General features: G+C 42.5%; 2 protein-coding genes across 3 annotated transcripts in view; one reads left to right on the top strand and one right to left on the bottom strand.

The window, feature by feature from the left end:
* The first annotated feature begins 337 nt into the window (after positions 1-337).
* On the top strand, positions 338-15,277 carry TMEM243 (transmembrane protein 243). The gene is made up of 4 exons (XM_004702638.2): positions 338-550; positions 11,745-11,795; positions 12,961-13,065; positions 14,709-15,277. The coding sequence occupies exons 1-4, from the start codon at positions 473-475 to the stop codon at positions 14,829-14,831; spliced, it is 357 nt and encodes a 118-aa protein (XP_004702695.1). The 5' UTR covers positions 338-472; the 3' UTR covers positions 14,832-15,277.
* Positions 1,131-19,146, bottom strand: part of DMTF1 (cyclin D binding myb like transcription factor 1) — a 71,503-nt gene continuing 53,487 nt past the window's right edge. The window contains exons 15-19 of one of the 2 annotated variants that reach the window (XM_004702636.2): positions 18,015-18,170; positions 17,183-17,560; positions 16,515-16,653; positions 16,211-16,320; positions 1,131-1,814 (exon numbers count right to left, since the gene is read on the bottom strand). In XM_004702636.2, coding sequence (XP_004702693.1) covers positions 16,211-16,320; positions 16,515-16,653; positions 17,183-17,560; positions 18,015-18,170 — 783 coding nt within the window. In that variant the 3' untranslated portion in view covers positions 1,131-1,814. Of the gene's footprint in view, positions 1,815-13,727; positions 16,321-16,514; positions 16,654-17,182; positions 17,561-18,014; positions 18,171-19,146 lie in introns of those variants that run through there. The other variant, XM_045288976.1, reaches the window with a different exon arrangement.

The following is a 19,146-nucleotide window of genomic DNA, read 5'->3' as shown; positions in this document are numbered from 1 at the left end:
GGGCTGCGCCCGGGCCCGCGCTCGGCGCCGCGCCCGCAACTTCGCTCCGGCTCCACGGGAGAAAGCCCGGCCGTGGGGAGCGGCTTGCAGGCAGGTGGGCCCACTTTGCACCCCTTCTGAGCGTGGGGTGCGTGTGCTCGCGGCAGAGTGGAAGTTCGGGTGTGGAGAGGCGCGGCGGGGCGCGGGGTGGCGGGTTCCCGTTTTGCCGGGCGAGCAGAGCGCCGAGATTTGGGGAAGTGGGGTCCCGGGCGGGGTGGCCGGCCCGAGTCGGCCATGCGGTGTGTTTGCTTTCACTTCCTGCGGCAGCGGCCTCGCCCCCGGGGCCTGAGCCGCCCCACCTGCTCCGCCCGCGGACTTCCCCGGGGCGCCGGGGAGGAGGGCCCCGGAACGCGGCGTTTGCAGTCGGGACCCGAGACTCCGGGGAGGATGCCGGCGCGGGCTTGAGTGGCTCGGAGAGTGCCGAAAGCCGGACATGGAGGACTTCACTGCCAGGACCTACGGCACCAGTAGCCTGGACAACAGACCCCTGTTCGGAGAGACTTCAGCCAAGGTGAGCGGGCCCGGCGGGCGGCTGCAGTCTCGGGTGTGCCTGCGTGTGTGCCGTTTCCCCCGCTCCCTCCAAGCTGGGCCTTTCTGGCTCTCGAAAGGCCTGGCTCTTCTACTCTGCGGTCGCTCCCAAGGTAGTTACCTTGCCACTCTGCGCACCCCCCCCCCCCACGTGGGACTAGGTTGCTCAAGTCGTAAGTGGAGAAAAGTTCAGCAAGTTCCAGGCTGTTGGAGGTCCTTCAAGGGTCGTGCGGAAGCCCTTCAGGAGGGGAGGTGGGCGTGCCGCTTGCCAGTTGGAGAGCTGATCTTGGCAAGGGCCCTGGCGCCGCTTCAGGTGTGTGCCCCAGGAAGGGCCCAAGAGGGGTGCTTCTGAATTGTTTACTTGGTGCTGGTGCGAGTGATTTTCTGCGAAGCGATGAAGCAACCAAGGAAGAAAAGGGGCGATGGGATATGAGGGCACTTTGATGACGGAGTGACATTTCAGAAAGTGGTTAAAGAAATCCTCAGGTTCAAACAAATTCATGATACTAGATTTAATTATATTTTTTAAGACTGAAAAAAAAAAGGTTTTTAAAGGTATGTCAACTTTTTAGAAAGCTTAAATATGTGATGCTCTGGGCCAGTTGAAGAGAGTGGCGTTTCCGGTCTGAAGCCTGACCTTTCACAGCAGTTTGGGCTCGGACGTGGCACTGATGGTCTTTGTGAGCTGACAAAGTGCTTTTACGAAGTAGGACGTCTAAGAGCCCAGAGCTTCTTGGATGTCCCAGCTTCGTCAAGAACCCTCCCAGCAGAAGGGACAGGGCACTTGCACACCTGGCAGCCTGGGGCATAGCCCTGAATTTGGAAACTGCCAGCTTGCCACAAGATTTTTTTAAAAATCGTGGCTCCTGTTCAGTGGATGTTCCTGTTTGTGCAAACAGCATTGTTCTAAGGTGGGGGATGTGAAAGTAAACAGAGCGTGGTGCTGTGACAGGGGCTGGCCACTGTTTCCCAAGGAGCTTGGGGGAGGCTTTAGAGAATGACTTCTCCATGCTACACTCTGGATAGCTTTGGGCTTTCTGATGGGAACAACCTTACATTGGGGTTCAACTCACAGGAGATTTGGTGTTTGGATGGTGGAGGCAGCTTGCTGCTTGGAGGGGTTGGGCCTCAGAGTATTTGGCTGCTCAGGTGTCCTAAGCGCTCACCTGTTTGGCCCCCACACTCGTTGGCACACAGGTCAATATTCTAGGGGATCCAGACTTCTGCCTCCTTTAACTCCAGAGCCCCTGTAATACAAAGGTCAAACATTTCATAATGAACTTACTGGGTTTTTTGTAGACATAAAGTCATAATGTTTTCTGAGAAGTTTGAACCAAAAACCCAATGAATTTTTGTATCTTATACCTACAACCCATTTTGAAAGCCACCTAAGAACTTTGCTATTCCAAATGTATCTACTGCATACTTGTGGAGTCTGAGTTCCTTGAAAAAAAAAAAACGTACTTCTGGATCTCTGAAAGTGCTCCCTCTGTGAGACTGCTCGTACGATTGGGCATAGAGAACCGTGGAGAAAAGGGAGAGATGCTCGGTCTGAGGGTGGGAGAAAACAGGGTTTTGTTTTGCTTTGTAAACATAAATGAAGCCAAATCTTGAGGGGGCGAGGTCACCTTAATTTCCGGTCCATACTCACAGTCAGGATTTTATTTGAGGATCAGAATTGAGGACCTGAGGTAGGCAAGACAGGAGTGCTTCCTCACTCAGTAAAAAGGATCGGCCACATTCTAGTGGAGCCTTGGTATTTTGAGAAACCCTTCTGCGGTCCCTGTGTGTGGGTGTTCCCAGTGTATTCTGTGTACAATGCCAGGAAGGTGGACACAATAGTCATGTTGCAATGGAAACTTAAGATTGGTGAGCTGCCATTTTTGAGGAGAAAAATCCTGTCCTGTGACAAGCTTTCTGACCTTTAATCTTATTTGCTGTCTAACAACTGGCAAGTGTAGCCTGTCAATGTTGATTCTTCAAAGGCCCTGGGCTTTCTGTAGGTCTGCCCCTGAACTTTAAAGCAGAGGCAACTGAAACCCAGAGTTACTATGAGTTAGTTAGTGGCAGTGAAGAATCGAGGGATGTTTGTATTTCTTCCTTGCCAGGCCACTTACTAGGTACTTAATTTTCCCTTGTGTTGTCATCGAATTTCTTTATCAGGTGGCTATATTATTTCATTTTTACAACTATAGAAACTGAACCTCATTAGTCACACTAGTTATCTTCTGGGTAATGCACTGCCAGAGTGACATGGCCTAGTAAAATAACTTGAATAAGCAACCTGTGCCATAAAAAACAAACACGAAGTTCACTGTCATCAAGCTGATGACAACTCATAACGACCTTAGCGAACAAGGCAGAACTGTCCCTGTGAGTTTCTGACCCTGTACTTCTTTCTGGGAGTAGAAAGCCATCTTTCTCCCTTGGAGTGACTAGTTTTGAACTACTGACCCTGCACTAACAAGTAACCTGCCCCGGCTCAGTGAGAGCCAGCCTAAAAACCAAACTCCCTGCCTTCGGGTTGACTCTGACTCCTGGGAAACCCACAGGAGCAGTGCGACCCTGCCCTGTAGGGTCGCAGTGAGTCAGAATGGATGCGATGGCAGGAAGCCCCGAGCCATGGTGGCTGTAAAAGCAGTCTCACTGTCGGGTACATTTACTACTGCTGCTGCAGGTGAACAAGGTGGCACGGCACTTAGCTAATAATATATGAGGGAGTTTGAAAACGTTTTTGAAAAAATTCCATTATCTTTGCATTCCGTTTCCCCACACTTTTTGAAGCTCCGTTGTATGTCATCATTGTATAAGCTTGCCACTGCTAGGCTGGCAGCTCGAACCTGCCAGCTGCTTCCACAAAGATCGTGAGTCACAGAAACCTAGAGGGCAGTTCTTCTCAGTCCTGTAGGGGCGCTGTGAATTGGAAATGACTGGGTGACCACAGGGTTAAGGCATGTTGTCCAACAGAAACACGTGAGCTACAGATATAACTTAAGTTTTTCTAAGTAGCTACATTTAAAATATAAAAAGCCGGTGAAATGAATTTTAATAACATACAATAAGTACCTGGTCTATGAATATTTGACTTAGTGACAATTTTTACTTGTCCTTTAATGTTATGTAAATTTCTACTTGTCCTTTAATATTATGTAAATTTGCTTGTACTTGGAAACCACTAGAAGCCCTGGTGATTCATAAATTATGCTTGGGCTGCTGATCTCAAGGTCAGCAGTTCAAAACCACCATTGGCTCTGTGGGAGAAAATAAGGCTTTCTACTCCTATAAACGGTTCCAGTCCTGGAAACTCACTGGGACTGTTCCACACTGTCCTATAGAGTCACAATGAGCTGGCATCAACTCGATGGCAGTGAGTTAAAAATTTTTTTTGAACCAATCTCTCGTCAACAAATTTGTCATCACAATCACTTTCCCTGGCAGCAACCGCAGGTTTTAAAAATCATTTTATCAGGGGCTCATACAACCCTTATCACAATCCATACACACATCAGTTGTGTAGCACATTTGTACATTCATTGCCCTCTTCATTCTCAAACTGCAGTTTTTAAATAATTGAAAAGTCTTCAAGTCTTTTCTTAAACTAACCCAGCCATTGCTGTCAAGCCTATTCCGACTCCCAGTGACCCCCAGGAAAGAGTCTTTGGGTTTCTGTGACCACAAATCTCTCTGGAGTAAACAGTTTCTTTCTCCCATGGACTGCTGGTGGGTTTAAGCCCCAGCCTTGGAGTTAGCTGCTTATCGGTTAGGCCAATGTGCTGTGGCGCTCCTTTCATGCACTGAAGTTAGGTTATTAAGAAGCATATACATACCTGTTCTGATTTACCTATGAATTTGACTTAGAGACACACTTAGGAACGGATTTTAGTTCACAACTCAGGAACCATTTTTTAAATTTAATCTTATGTACTCAAAATGCCATTTTCACGTGTCATTAGCATAAAAATTGAGTTTTTACATACTAATTCTTTGAAATCCATTGTGTATTTCATACGTAGAACCCATCTCAGCTTGCATTGTTTCAAGAGCACACTCTGTCACTCCCATGGAGTCCATGCTGACTCCTGGATTCCTCGACAAGACAGGGAGAACTGCCCCAGAGAATTTGGGAGACTGCTATTCAACGGGAGTAGGAAGTCCCGCCTTTCTCTTGCTGCAAGAGCTCAGTAAGTGCATCTGGCCGTTGCTACCGAGTTACTAAGTTTCTAAAACAGCGTAAACCCTAAGTTAATGTAGCTTCCATTATCACAAAACATTTTTCTTTAGGACTTTGCAGAATTTTTAGCATCCTATTTTTCATTGTGACTCTCATTGGAGAGCAATACTTCTTAAACGTTTTGTGGTGTAGAGTCTTTTAACATTAGGGTCAGTGTCTTGCCCTCCAGGGAACATTTGAGGCAAGTTTCTGTAGAATACCCTTTGGAGAACCTTATTCTAGGTCTTTTCTTCCTCGGCTTCCCACTCCCTTATCCTTCCTTGTTTGAATTTGAACATGGACATTCCTTGTCTCTCTAAGTTTGCTTTAGGACAGTACTTAGCGTGAGCAGTCTTTGTGTCGTTGAGGGACATGAAGAGAGCTTTGTGAATGAGTCTTGATCGGCTAGCTGGCCACAGAATCCTCTGAAATCCGTTTCAGCACATTTGGTTCGGGTGACTCTAGAAGAGGCCAGCCCAACCTGTCCTCTCGGTGAGGGAAGGAAAACCAGTGCCGCATAAAAGCCCAAACCCACCACAGGCAAGTTGGTTACAGCTCCTTGTGGCCTTAGATGGCAGAGTAGAACTCCCCCATGGGGTTTCTAAGGCTGTGGTCTTTAGAGGCAAGCTGTCAACATGTTTCTCTCATGGTATAGTTGGTGGGTTTGAACTTAGGCACACCAGTAGGGCTTCTCTCAGTGTACTCAGCACACTCCTCTTACAAATGGGGAAAGGAGGCCACTGTGAGTGGTGGGACACTGTTAGTAGTTCTAGACTAGCTTACTCTATTATTGATTTCCACTAATCACAAAACAAATGATCCCTCCCCTTAGAATAGTGGTGACAATTATTGTCCCTTTATTTCCTCCTGGATGTACTAGAACTAAAATGAGTAACTTAATGGTGGGTGCACACCCTGAACTCCCCACTAGATACCGAGTTGGGGAAAATTGTATAGGGGGTAAGTTAATGGACCCTGAAATTCAGGTCTTTGGTCCCAAAGGCAGAAAAATCTATTAAGCATTCTTCCTTTACCCTCATTTTCTGCCCCTCCCCTTAAAAACAAGCCCACAAGCATAACTGGTGAAAAACAGGGACCCTTCAGGAAACTCAGACCTGGCCCATTAGCCCTCTGCAATGACAGTGTACCAATACATACAGTGCTACTCTGCCTAGTTTTGGACTTTTGCTGCCGAAGAAGCAAGCTGTGGTTCAGTGTTGTGTCTGTGGGCGCTGAACCGATGCCTGGCACATAGGAGGTCTTCCAAGGAGCACAGGCTTCCAGTGTCTCCTTTTGACTGTGTTTTTGGGTGATCCGTGAACAGCTCCTGGATGACTCAAAGGGAAGCTAGTTGCCCAAGGGCGTGGAGACTCCTCTATCTCGCCTGCCTGGCCAGTACAGTTGCTGTTTCTTGTGCTGGAGAAGCAATTCAGGACGAGGATCTATGGCTCTTTTTCCTTTCCTACTGTAGTAAATGTACCCCTTCTCTGTCTAGCCCCAGACCCATGGACTCCAATCTGTGAAGGGGGAGTGCAGGCATTTGTCATTTTGGAAGGTTCCTTGGGGACCATTACTTCCCACAGAAGACTGAAGTGCACTGGTCTTCACAAGTTCTGTGTATGGTCAGGCTGGCTCTCTCCACCGATTTCGTTAACTGCCTTCCTGCCTTTTGCAAACATTCTTTCTTAGGTGCCGTCTAGTTCCTTGCTGCAACTCTTCCTGGGAGGGAGCCCTGGCTCTCAGGAACCCCTGACAGGGGCCCTGGTGTGGTCAGGGTGTGACACCTGCCTCCTCAAGAAGACTGCAAGCTCTGTGGGTCAGGAGTCCATTTCCTTATTTCTTCTTCAATACTAGGCCCAATACTTTATACATTACTTTATTTTAAGTGAAGTGAGACTTTAGCATCAACAAAAAGTAAGTTTGCATTCTTGGGGGGCTTGTGAAACCTGTAGGTGTTTGACACCAAAACAGGAAATGGTGGTTCTCATGCAAATCAAGCGCTCACTCTTTCCCTCCCTTCTCCCCACCAAGCTTCAGCAGAGGCAAATTGTACATGGGTAAGGTGATATAATAATAGGTCTGTTTTCTCCGAGCCGGTTCCCACAAGTGGTGCTTCAATTAAAACATATATTTCAAGCACATATCTGTAAAAGGAGAATAGGGTAAGATGGTGTACAAAAATATCCACAACTAAGCTTCAAAATGAAATAATGGGGAAGAGTTAAAAATGTCTATTGTTTTCTCCAGATAAAAAAATAATCAAATCTGTTGGTCAGAACCACACATAGCAGTTGAGGTTTACATTTGAGAGAAAGTTCAGTCGGAGAGTTATAAAGTATAGGTGTGCCTGCATTCTTATAAATCCCTTCTCACTCATCCTCTGTGCTTGGAACCATTTCAAAGTCCACCGCTTCTTCTGGAAGTCTCAGAACAGTTGTTCGTACCTGTGGTCAGAGTTCGCTGCACCCTGGTATTAGGCAGTGAAGCAGATGCCCCCTTTTCGCTTAGCACTGATGGAGATGTTTCCCTTGTGGTTGTCAGTGGTGAGTGCGGTAGGGTGAGTTCTCCTTAGGCAAAACCATGTAGCCCTGGGTAGGTTTCTGGCTTCAGCTGGGTCTTACATTTTACATCTTCTCAACATGTTCTTAGAAGTGTCCCCCTTAGGCTCGGACTGGGCCAGGCTCAGCGCTTTCACTGCGTGAGATTTTCTAGTGAGATTAAGGAAAAGGAAAACTGAGGGCAGGTCACGAAGTACTGCTGTGCTGTACAACTCATCTTGATCTAACTATTGAATTGTATGAGATATCTGAATTATATGCCAATGAAACTGTTGAGGGGAAAAAAGTATTGCTATGCAGGTTCCAGTTCATAGAAGCATGGGTTCCAATTAGTGGATTGCTGGAGACAAGTGCTCTAAGTACTCCACGTCTCGGTCTCCTTAGGGTGCCTAAGGAAAAAAGGCCCACTTAAAGTACTGGCTTCTGAGGGGCGACACTGGGCCAGTGAAACTCAAGGCAGGCCAGCTCTGGCTTTGGTGACTTTGTTAGCATCCTAGAGGGGTCAGATGGTCAGTTTTTCCGAGGCCTCAGGATGGGTATTAGGGCTTATTGTGAAGGTTTTTGAAAACTGAAAACCGCATTGGTGAGAACAAGGCCAGGAAAATTGCACTAAGAAATTTGTTTCCCAGGAGGTCCGGGTGGTGCAGCGGGTCAGGGATTCGCCTGGCAACTGCAAGGTCAGTGGTTCAAACCCACCAGGTGCTCCGTGGGAGAAAGTTAAGGCTGTCTGCTCCTGTAAAGAAATTTGTTTCCCATCACAATGCACTTGGCTTATACTTCGCAGACAGCAAGGGCTCGGACACTGTTAGGAACCCTGAGCCCGCTCACCCTACAGCGCTGCTCTTGCTCTTTCACACGTGTTTCCTCTCCAAATGCACTGAAGCATTATCTGAGTGCCCCAAAGAGTGCTATAACATCATGTTTTGTTTTTTTAATCATTTTATTGGGGCTCATACAGTTCACCACAATCCATACATACATCAATTGTGTAAAGCACATTTGTTGCCCTCATCATTCTCAAACTTTGCTTTCCGCTTGGGTTCCTGGAATTAGCTCATTTTCCTTTTTCCCCTCCCCCTCCCTCCCCACTTCCTCATGAACCCTTAATAATTTATAAATTATTATATCTTACACTGCCCGGCGTCTCCCTTCACCCACCCTTCTGTTGTCCATCCCCCAGAGAGGAGGTTATATGTAGATCCTTGTGATCGATTCCCCCTTTCTACCCGCTCCACTTCACTCCCGGTATTGCCACTGCCACCCGTGGTCCTGAGGGGTTCATCTGTCTTAGATTCCCTGTGTTTCCAGTTCCCATCTGTACCGCTGTGCATCATCTGGTCTAACCAGGTTTGCAAGGTAGAATTGGGATTATGGTAGTTGGGGGGAGGAAGTATTTAAGAACTAGAGGAAGGTTGTGAGTTTCATTATTGCTATACTGAACCCTGAGTTAATGAAACTGCCTGGTCTGGTGCCAACCTCACCATCATTTCGTTTGAGCCCTTTGTGGAGCCACTCTTGTCAATTGCTGACCCTCTCGTCACCAAGCATATCCTTTCTTCAGGGACAGGTCCCCTCTATCTCACTTCTAGAATTCTGGATGTAATTTCCTAAGATCTATTCTGCTAGGCCACAGTATATTTAATATTTTTTGCCAACACTATAGTTCAAAGGTACTGTCTTCAATCTTTTTTATCTAGCTTTTGAATGCATGTAAGATGATTGAATGTAGGATTGCTTGGGTCAGCACACCTTACTTAACCTTCAAAGACAACTCTTTTTGATGACTGCTTTTTAATACTTCGAGATCTTTTACAGCAGATTCGTCAATGAAATACCTTGTAATGTTCATTTCTTGACTCCTGCTACCATGAGTGTTGAGAATCCAAGTAAATTGAATTTTTTTTTTCCTTCCGCCCTGCCCCATCCCACCCCCAAATTGAATTTCTTGACAACTTCAGTCTTTTCTCCATTTATCACGGTGTTGCTTATTGGTAAAGATTTTTGCTTTTTAATGTTGAGGTATTAATCTGTATCAGTAAGTGCCTCTTAGCTTTCACTGAGCAAGGCTACATACATCTCAGGCTTAGTCTCTATTCCTGGTGCTACATACCATATATTTTTCAGATAGCCCAGTTTCAGGGATGATTTGTTCAGCATATTTAGTGAAAGCTATAATCCAGACCTATCCATTTTTTGACTTTTAAATCATATAGTACTCACTCCCTGTTTGAATGGTTGATTGCCTCGTGGTATATGTACAGGTTCTGCATAAGCAGTCAAGTGTTCTGGAATTCTCTGCAACATCATTTGTAATGGCCCACACAGTTCCATTTCATTGCATAATCAGTTAAATACAGGTAAACATATGAGGGGGTACCCCCAAAGCCCAGAATTGTGCTGGGTGAAGCAGCACTTTCATTCCACTATGAGCAACTTGAGTTAGTGCACTCAGTGGTGTTGCCTGGGAAGGCTCTCTGGTTACAAGTGAAGTTTTTCCTGAAAACAGTTTTGCTTGCAACTTTTTTGTAATGGCTGACTTAAGAGATTGAACACAGCTTACAAGGACAGTGCTGTGGGGTAAACTTGTGTATTGGTTTTCATTTTTAAAAAGTTGAAATGCCGATTGATAGCAAACCTCGTCCTGGATGTCAACTTCCTGAAGAGATGAAAATGTTGACTCATAAGTGCATGTGAGTTGATTCCACCAGGTCCGAATGTCAATCAAGCTTTCTATTTAGAGGTTCTGGGAAAGGTTGTTTAACTGTGCGACAAAAACCTGATTTGTGGCAGTTGGGGGACTGGTTTTGCCACCACAATAATGTACCTGCTCACGCAGACATCTCAGTGCACCAGTTTTGGGCAGAAAACCAAAACAGTGTCTCTCTTGCTCCACATACCTTATTCACCTGTGCAACTTGGGACTTGTTTCCGAGAAGAGGGACATGAAAGGGCAGCAATTTGCTGATGCAAAAGAGGTGAGGCAAAAAAACGAGGAGCTATCAGCCATCCCAACAGATGAGTTTGAAAAATGTTTCCAAGAATGGAATTGCAGATTTGACAAATGTATTAATGTAATGGAAAGTACTTTATCTCCATTTTTTTGGGAGAGTACTTTGAAGGTGATACTGTTTTGGAAAAAAAAACTTTGAATACACAGCTTTTTATTAGAGGGGGGGATTGGGTTTTTTGAGCACCCCCTTATTTCAAGTAGCTGTTGATGTTCTATTGCAACCATTTTAATATCTGAAATTTTACTTATACCTATTAAGTAAATAGGTATACACTGCTTTTGAAATGTCTGCGTTCTTTTTAATCACCTTTGGAATATGCATGAATATGCATTTCTTCTAGTCAATAAGCCAGGTAGCGGTCCTCCAGATTTAATGGCACGGATCAATAAGCACCGCTAGCACGGTAGCCGTTTATTTGAACATTTCAATTGGGAATGTCAACTCCTGGAGCCTTTTCACCAATGCACTGTTGCCTGGACTTCTTCCTCCAATACCATTGGTGCTTAATCACAGGCTGTTTCCTGAAGTGAACATCAACCAGTTCTTGGTGGTGTAGTGACTGGTATTCCTTCCACCACCTTTAGATATTCTCAGCATCATTCAATAGTTTGCCCATAGTTCCCTTCAATTTTTTGTTGTTCAGCGTGAGGTGTTCCCCTGAATCATACCCAATCAAAATCCACTGCTATCCGATTTCAACTCACACCAACCCCGCATAGGGTTTCTGAGGCTTTACAGATCTTTGTATGAGCATATAGCCTCATTTTTCTGTAGCGGAGATCCTAGTGGGTGTGAACTATCAATCTTGTGATTAGCAGTCCAAGGCTTGATGGTGCCACCAGGGCTTCTTGTATCATACGTAGTATGTTAAAAATCCTCGACGTCTGGCTCCTGATATTTCCCACCAAGGCGATGGCTTGGTTCACCCAGTCTTTTTGCCCCTGTACATACTATGCCTGCCCTCATCAAGTTGTTTCTGATTCATAGCCACCCTATGTAAGGTTTCCAAGGCTGTGTTTTTACAGGAGCAGGTAAGTTTCATCTTTCTTGAACTCTCCCTTGCTGGTAGCAGTCGTAACATGCCCAACATTGTCACCAGTGCAGCCCCTATACTATTCCTAGTGGCACAGTCCTTTTAAGTCACCCTTCACCATTCAAAAATGATCCGCCTTCAACCCTTAGTATAAATGTCCTACCCCTTCAAGAAACCTTCACTGTTTGCTGTTGGCCTTCTCAAAGTATCATTGTCACTCTTGTGGCTTTGTGTGCTTTTGTCTGGCATTTGTATGTACACAGCTACAGATGGCTGGTTTATTCTAAATCAAAAGGTGCCTACCTAGCATGGCACTACTCAAAGTACCATAGATGTTATAGCTTAAAAACTATTTTTTCTTCCAGGATCGAATCATCAATTTAATTGTCGGCAGTTTAACATCCTTACTGATTCTAGTAAGTATCTTTATTTTGTTTCTCCAGACTCTAACTTAAATATTAAAAACTGAAAATTAGGGAGGGTGGAGTAGAAAGGGGGAACTGATTACAGGGACCTACGTATATCCTCCTCTCTGGGGGATGGACAATAGAGAAGTGGGTGAAGGGAGACGTTGGATGGTGTAAGATATGACAAATTTATAAATTATCAAGGATCAAGGGTTTGTGGGGGGGGTGGGGGTGGGGAGGGAGGAGTGAAAATGAGCTGATGCCAGGGGCTTATGTGGAGAGCATATGTTTTGAGAATGATGAGGGTAACGAACATACAAATGTGCTTTATACAATTGATGTATGTATGGATTGTGAAAAGAGTTGTATGAGTCCCCAATAAAATGATTAAAAAACAAATTAATGAAATAAATGGGCCAAGAAAGATCATGTGGAGTGTTCAATAGTTTACAGCAATATTTTTTTAAATTACCGCTTAAAATTTTAATCAGAGTGGCTAATTTAATTACCATTTGAACTACCAATAAATAATACAAGCAGGCAGCTTGGTTTTTAGATGGCTTGAGTTAGCCACATTTGCTTCCTTAGTAAATATGTAGAAGTGTGCCCCCTTCTGTCAGTCCAACTAACTCAAGCCTCCATTTCCCCCCTCATTTCTGCTACGTCCTTTACTCCTAAAGAATGATCTTTTAGCCACATTTCAAGATTACAAAATTATTTTTACTGAGAACCACAATTGCTTGGCGTATTTTCATGAACTTTTTAAAGTGAGTACAATTCAACTAATGTCCAGAGAGAGCTATTAGGATATGAAAAACAATTCTTTCAGCATTTTTCAGCTTTTGCAAAATCTACTTTGGTCCTGTTATTCTTTAGTAGCAATCATAGAACTTTTCCCAGTGTAAGCACAACTTCCAATCTTGTCAGTGAGGAAGTTATTTGAAGGTTAGTTTTACTGCTGTGACTTTTTTTTTTGCAAACAAGGAAAGCTTGGAATGGAAGGAAGTATTAAAGGAAATATTCAAACCATTTTTAACGTATTCTTTTATTAACACTCTAGAAAGCAACCTTGTGGTAGAAGTACTTTACAATGTGAAGCATTATTTAGTACTTACAGATTATACCAAGTCTTAGAATTAGTCTTAAGGCTTTATTATAATCTCTCTCTATATAGGTAACGCTGATCAGTGCTTTTGTGTTCCCTCATCTACCTCCAAAACCACTGAATATATTTTTTGCTGTCTGCATCTCTTTGAGTAGCATTACTGCCTGCATACTTGTGAGTATTATTTAGAATTTGAGTACCCTCGAAAGCTTCAAGTTGCATGTGCTTAGAACAGATTCCCAGACCTGGTCTCAAACTATAGATCAAAAAAAGTCACTGTCATTGAATCTATTCCAGCATGCCCTAGGTCTCTTTAAAGGAGGTGACTCTCAAAATTCTTCAATTGTTTTTAGAAACCTGTGTCATTTCTTTTGCCCCAACTCCTTTAATTTGTAACCCTTAGGCCAGGCGTCCTCAAACTACGGCCTGCTGGCCACATGTGGCCCTCCAAGGACACTAACCTGGCCCGCCGGGTGTTTTTCCCTGTTTGTTTTTTTACTTCAAAATAAGATATGTGCAGTGTGCATAGGAATAGTTTTTTTTTTTTAAACTATAGTCCGGCTCTCCAACGGGTCTATGGGACAGTGAACTGGCCCCGTTTAAAAAGTTTAAGGGCCCCTGCCTTAGGCATAACTTCACTTGATGCCTTGGGAGGAAAAAAAAGAACCAAAACACTAAGATGATTTAAACACAATTCAGCCTCATTTAATGACTATGTATATACTGATGGCCTAGTATGCCTTGGGAAAGGCAGATAAAACCTATTAAAGAAAAACTTACCCTAAGGATAATTAACACTACCCTAGAATCCTTGTCATTACACAGAGGCTAATTGAAGTCGTTCATGTATTATATGGCTATTTCTCTTAAGGAAAGGCAGAACAAAATCTTTGATAGTTTTTTTAAATAGATATATTTGCTTATCTCTAAATTTAATCGCTCTAAGTGACTAACAGTGATGCTAGTTTAAACCCATTTGGATTATATAAACTATTTTAAATATTGTCTCCCAGCACCCAAACTGGTTGTACCTTTTATTTAAATTATATCAAATATATCCAGAAGGTATGTACTGTATATCCTGGTGTATAAACTGAGCTTTTCCAGCACATTTTTAATGCAGTTTTTGTGGTAAGATTTGATGCCTCTGCTGATACTCGGGTTGGCTTATACTGGAGTATATACGGTATTCCTGGGTAAAATTTACCCCTGCTATATGACTGATAAGTGGACAGGTCTGCACCTGGAGAATAGGAGTAAACTGAGAAAGCAGAAAGAAGTACAAACTTGGAAATGGAAACTCAGTGGTACTACTTAAGTGATTTAAAAGAATCAAATTGGCTATTTCACTTAGGGGGAAAGTATGTATACCCACTCCTCATTTGTTGACATGGTTTGACTATAAAGACCAGGTCATTATGCAAAATTGGCAGATGACTAACTGCCAACCACTGAGTCATAAATGAGCCATGTTGGCCCCTAACTTACAACTGGTACTACTCTCACCTAGCACTGTGGCTTTCACTACTGCCTTAGAAACACTGTTGTTGAGTCAACAACCCTGTAGGACAAAGCCTAAACTTTCTTCCATCATTACTGCTAGATGTACTTTAGCTAATCCACAAACGTAGTTTTTTTTTATATTATACCATTTTAAGCACAAAGTGTTGGTTAACATAACAAATGTAGTTACCAAGTGAAGAGATAATTTACTGAAGAAATAGGTCACAATGGAAAATGTTGTGTTAAAAATTTAATATTTGGGTCAGTGAGTGACTATTACTGAAAATTTTAAATTCTTCTTCTTCTTCTTTTAGATCTACTGGTATCGACAAGGAGATTTAGAACCGAAATTTAGAAATCTAATTTACTATGTCTTATTTTCTATCATCATGTTATGTATATGTGCAAATCTGTACTTCCATGATGTGGGGAAGTGAGACAAACACTTACCAGGACTCTTCAAAAGCTGTCAGTTGAGGCTGTGACGGGTACTGGGTAAGGTGTCTGGTACATGATTTTCATGCAACTAAATCTAAATTCCCTCTTGCAGGGAACACATATATCATAGACCACTTTGCTTTTTCTTTAAGAAGCTTAGACATTCCAACTCTTTAAAGTTCCAACAGCACAAGCAATTTTCACTTTTGAAATTAAAATTTTTATAATGTAATTGCATGGTGAAAAGGCTATGTAGCAAACAAAATCCTGCATTTTAAAACAAATAATTCTTTTATTTCTGTTCAATGGAATATACAATTGTTCCCTATGCAACCAACTTTTGCTTATAACTACAATTTTATTTCACGTAACACAGATGGTAAAAAGACAACTTTGATTGTGATGATCTAATTACAATAATAAATAAAAATAATTTATACAAGGATTTTTGTGACTTTTCTATAGAAGATAGTTTTGGCTAAACTTTCTGTAGTATAGGAATGACTCTTGATTTGTTTCATTACAGAAGCGAATTTTGTTCAGTTTTGTTTTAAATTACCTGAGGAGAAGTTATATTGTACCCCACCAGCTAATGGATTGAATGAATGGCACGCTATAATCCTCCTCATTTTCTGGGTAATTATGTGTAGCAAAAATATGTAGGCAACATTAACCACCTTTGTCATTTGTAAGTTTATAGTAAACTTAAAAGTGCTAACTTTGTAAACTGTTAACAGTGGTTTTCTGAGGGGGGTAAAAAAACCCTCTGCTTTAACTTCAGGTAGGTTTTACTACTCTCCACGTAATTAACTCAAAACAAACAAGAAACCTGTAGTGACTTTTCATAATCTGTTTTAATGCTACCCTATTTATCCTGACTAAATCACTTCCACTGCCTGCAATGGGTAAATCCAGAGTTACTGCTTACAGTACTGTTTGACCACTGTATGGTGGCCTCGCCTCTTCTCAAAGGCAATGATCCATCTCTGGATTATAACCAAGCCCATGTGACCCTGGAGAGAGTCACGTCTTTTCTCTAGAGAGCATGGCTCCTGGTCTTCAATCCGAGTAGTTAGGTTTTGGTGCTTTTAAAAACTGTTTGCAGGAGCTGAAGTGAATGAAATTCCTCACTGACTAACACTAAACATAGAGATTTATGCAGTTAAAAACCCCCATAATCCAAAACTGCAGTTAAAAAACTGGGCCTCAGATGATAACTTAAAGGAGCTAAAGTCATAGCAGCAACACTGTACGTGGTTTCAGCACTGTCGTACTGAAAAAGCCAGAGGAATGGTAAATTAAGCCGAGCGTTGCTCCTATTTCTTTGGAGATGTAATTAAGTGTGACTTCTTTAAACTACCCTGTTTCTAAGCGTTACCTAGTGACAGTTTACCAAGTCCTCAACGTCCTTTGAGTCTTCTGAAATGGGACTGCACAGAGATGATCCAATGATATGTGGCTCTTCTCGGTGGTGTTGGAATATGGAATCTGTAGTAATTGAAGGTACAAGTTAGCCTAATATATGTATGAAGCTTCTATGTCAAAAAATTTAAATACGCTATCTTCTACTAAAATGCAGGAGACTATCATACTCACTGTTGAATCAAGATCGACTAAAACAACTGAACTAAAATGCCTGATTTAGCTTTATCAGGCACTTGATATAAGCTGTGTTACAGTACCTGTTAATGCTGTCAAAGGCAAGACAGAATCTATCACATCAGATGCCTGGATGAAGCCATGTGGTGAAGGTACGATAAGTATTGTTTCATCATCGATTGCTTGATCAACTTGTTGCTCTATGGCAGAAGATACTAAACCCTAGAGCAGATACAAAATAACAACAACAAAAAAGACCCTGATTTGTATTCCAAACACTTCTGTTTGATATAACTTAATGCTCAAACATTATCCTATTTTTAAATTAAAATATAAAAAAATGAAAGGTTAAAAACTAGACAAAAGTAATCTTAACAACTTTATAGTCTAGTGCACCAAACTGAAAACCAACTTAATGATAGGACATTTAATAAAACAATGCTGTTATACTATAAGGCAAAGTTTCTAAGCCAAAACATGAAGAAGCTATGTAGCTTTTTATTAACCACTCTCATTAATTTCTTAATCTTTTGGAAGTAGAGGGAAAAGGTTATCTTTGCATACCCTTATTTGCTGGCAATACTACTGCTGAATGCCTGAAACTTAGGAGTTCTGAGGTAGAGACTGGCATTTATTTTGCGGGTCTTAAGACAGATGGAAGGTGGATTATTTCGAGACTTTTCTGCAAACTGTAGATTTGAGGATCAAGACAGGAACCCATTAGAACAAAGTTATCTCAAGTGCAACTTACCTCAGTAACATAAGCACTGGCTAAATTAGAGGGTGATTCCTCCTCTTGTTTAAGGGTGGTGTCAATTTCTTCTTCTGTTCTGACCATAACACTGTTCATCAGTTCTGTGCTATTTTGGTCACTGAATTTGGACATATGAGCATCATTAAATGATGGTTCTACAATCATCTTAGGGTGATGGATTTCACCTGGGAAAGTGTCGGCTTCTAGAGCATCTGGAGGCTCTGGAAAATCAGCTGACTGAATATCACTGTCCACTGCCAGTTCTGCTTGGGATATGGAAGAAGTGATGTCCTCTGTGGCAACAGTTTGAATGATGACTCTTGGTGTGTGACACTGCACGGTGACATTGTCACTTGTGTTCAACAAATGTTCTGGCTATAAGACATTGATGACAAAGTTAAAAAGTACCTACTGGAAGAGTCTGTACTGTTACCACTTTTTCTATAACCCTGGTTCTTTACCCACTGAGAACCTTGCTTTCCTAATGTACCCATTTCTCAAATGCAACTTCATCTCCTGTAAGAAGACCCCGGAATGAAGGATGCACACCACTGAAGGCAGAAGTGCAAAACTTTCTGGAACAGCAGTAGGAAAATTTATTAAATTACCTTATAATTTTGGATCAGCTAACCCTGGTCCCTAACAAGCATTCAAATATTTGAGCTGATATCAAAATAGGCTTTTCTCTTGAAGCTACTGTTATTACTGATGGCACATCACAGCGCAATTTCTCCCCCCCCCCCCAAAAAAGTCCACCAATGGCACTTAATAGTTAGCCAATTAGCTACATAAACCAGAAATATCAAGGAATTTATGTAACGCAACATACAGATAAAGCATGAACGATGATCTGTTCAGGAGAAGCAGGAGCAGTGGCCGTCAGGGTTACAGTGGGACTGGCGGTCAGAGTGAGAGGAAGGCCTTGGCTCGAGCCTGTCTGAAGTAGGTAAGTGCCTGGGGTGCCAGTGGGCTGTAAATGGAAAGACTGAAGGGGAAAAAATTAAGATAGCTTGTTAGTACTGATTCATCTAGCTTTATACCCAATAACCTAAAGCCCATTGCTAATGCAGATTCTGGGATTTTCTTGGCTGTTATCTTTATGGAATCAGATCAGCACACTTTTGGTTAGTAGTGGATTATTAAGCATATATGTGCATAATGATCCTAAAGATAGGATATAAAATAAATGGTATAAGGATAAAGTCAAATGAACCTTGATGGTGTAGTGGGTTACATATTGGGCTGCTAATCACAAGGTCAGTAGAGTTCAAACGCACCAGGTGCTCCAAGAGAGAAAGATGTTTTGCTCCTACAAGAGCCTGAGAAACCCACAGGGGCAGTTCTTGCTGTGAATGGAAATTGACTCAATGGTAGTGGATTTGGTCTGAAGTTCCTACCCAATTTGGTGGTTTAGCAGAGACAAAGCATTTATCGCATAAGCCCAGTGATTACTGTCTAGTTTCGGCTTTTTATGGTACAGTTATTTTGCCACTCTTTCCAGGATGGTAGTTCAGCACACGTCCCCTTTTTAGCAGCAATCTTCCAGTTTAAAGAAAGCAAAACAAAGCTTTACGTTTCTGAAAATATACAGCCAGCCCTGTTTACATATTTGGAGAAATTTTTCATTGAGGGGAAACCACACAATAAAAATGTATAGCTAAAGGAAGAAAACTGCTGGTTAACTGACAGCACATGAACATTCATATACAATTTTTGTGCCAGCATGTTTTTATTTCTATTGGATCTATGCCTGGGATTGAATTCTTGAGAATGGAATTGCCAGTTCATCATATGGGAACTCATACGTTAAAACCTTTAAGGGTCTTCCAGGCTACTCTGTCAATTTGGCTATACTTGATAGGATGGAGACTTAAAATTTTGTATCCCCCTTGTAGGTGGCATATTACACTTGAAAGAAAACTGTTTGATTACTTGAGTAGCATGACATGAAAAAATTTTTC

This window comes from Echinops telfairi, unplaced genomic scaffold (assembly GCF_000313985.2).
Source record: "Echinops telfairi isolate 266 unplaced genomic scaffold, ASM31398v2 ScPeMD7_23;HRSCAF=83, whole genome shotgun sequence".
Classification (NCBI taxonomy): Eukaryota; Metazoa; Chordata; class Mammalia; order Afrosoricida; family Tenrecidae; genus Echinops; species Echinops telfairi.
The sequence above is the reverse complement of the archived record's forward strand: the minus strand, read 5'-3'. Positions and strand labels throughout refer to the sequence as shown.

Bases quoted from the DNA above. Each gene is read 5' to 3' on its own strand.
- TMEM243 (XM_004702638.2), top strand. From the start codon at position 473: ATGGAGGACTTCACTGCCAGGACCTACGGCACCAGTAGCCTGGACAAC. The intron at 551-11,744 runs GTGAGCGGGCCC...TTTTTCTTCCAG, and splicing joins TCGGAGAGACTTCAGCCAAG to GATCGAATCATCAATTTAAT. The intron at 13,066-14,708 runs GTGAGTATTATT...TTCTTCTTTTAG, and splicing joins GCATTACTGCCTGCATACTT to ATCTACTGGTATCGACAAGG.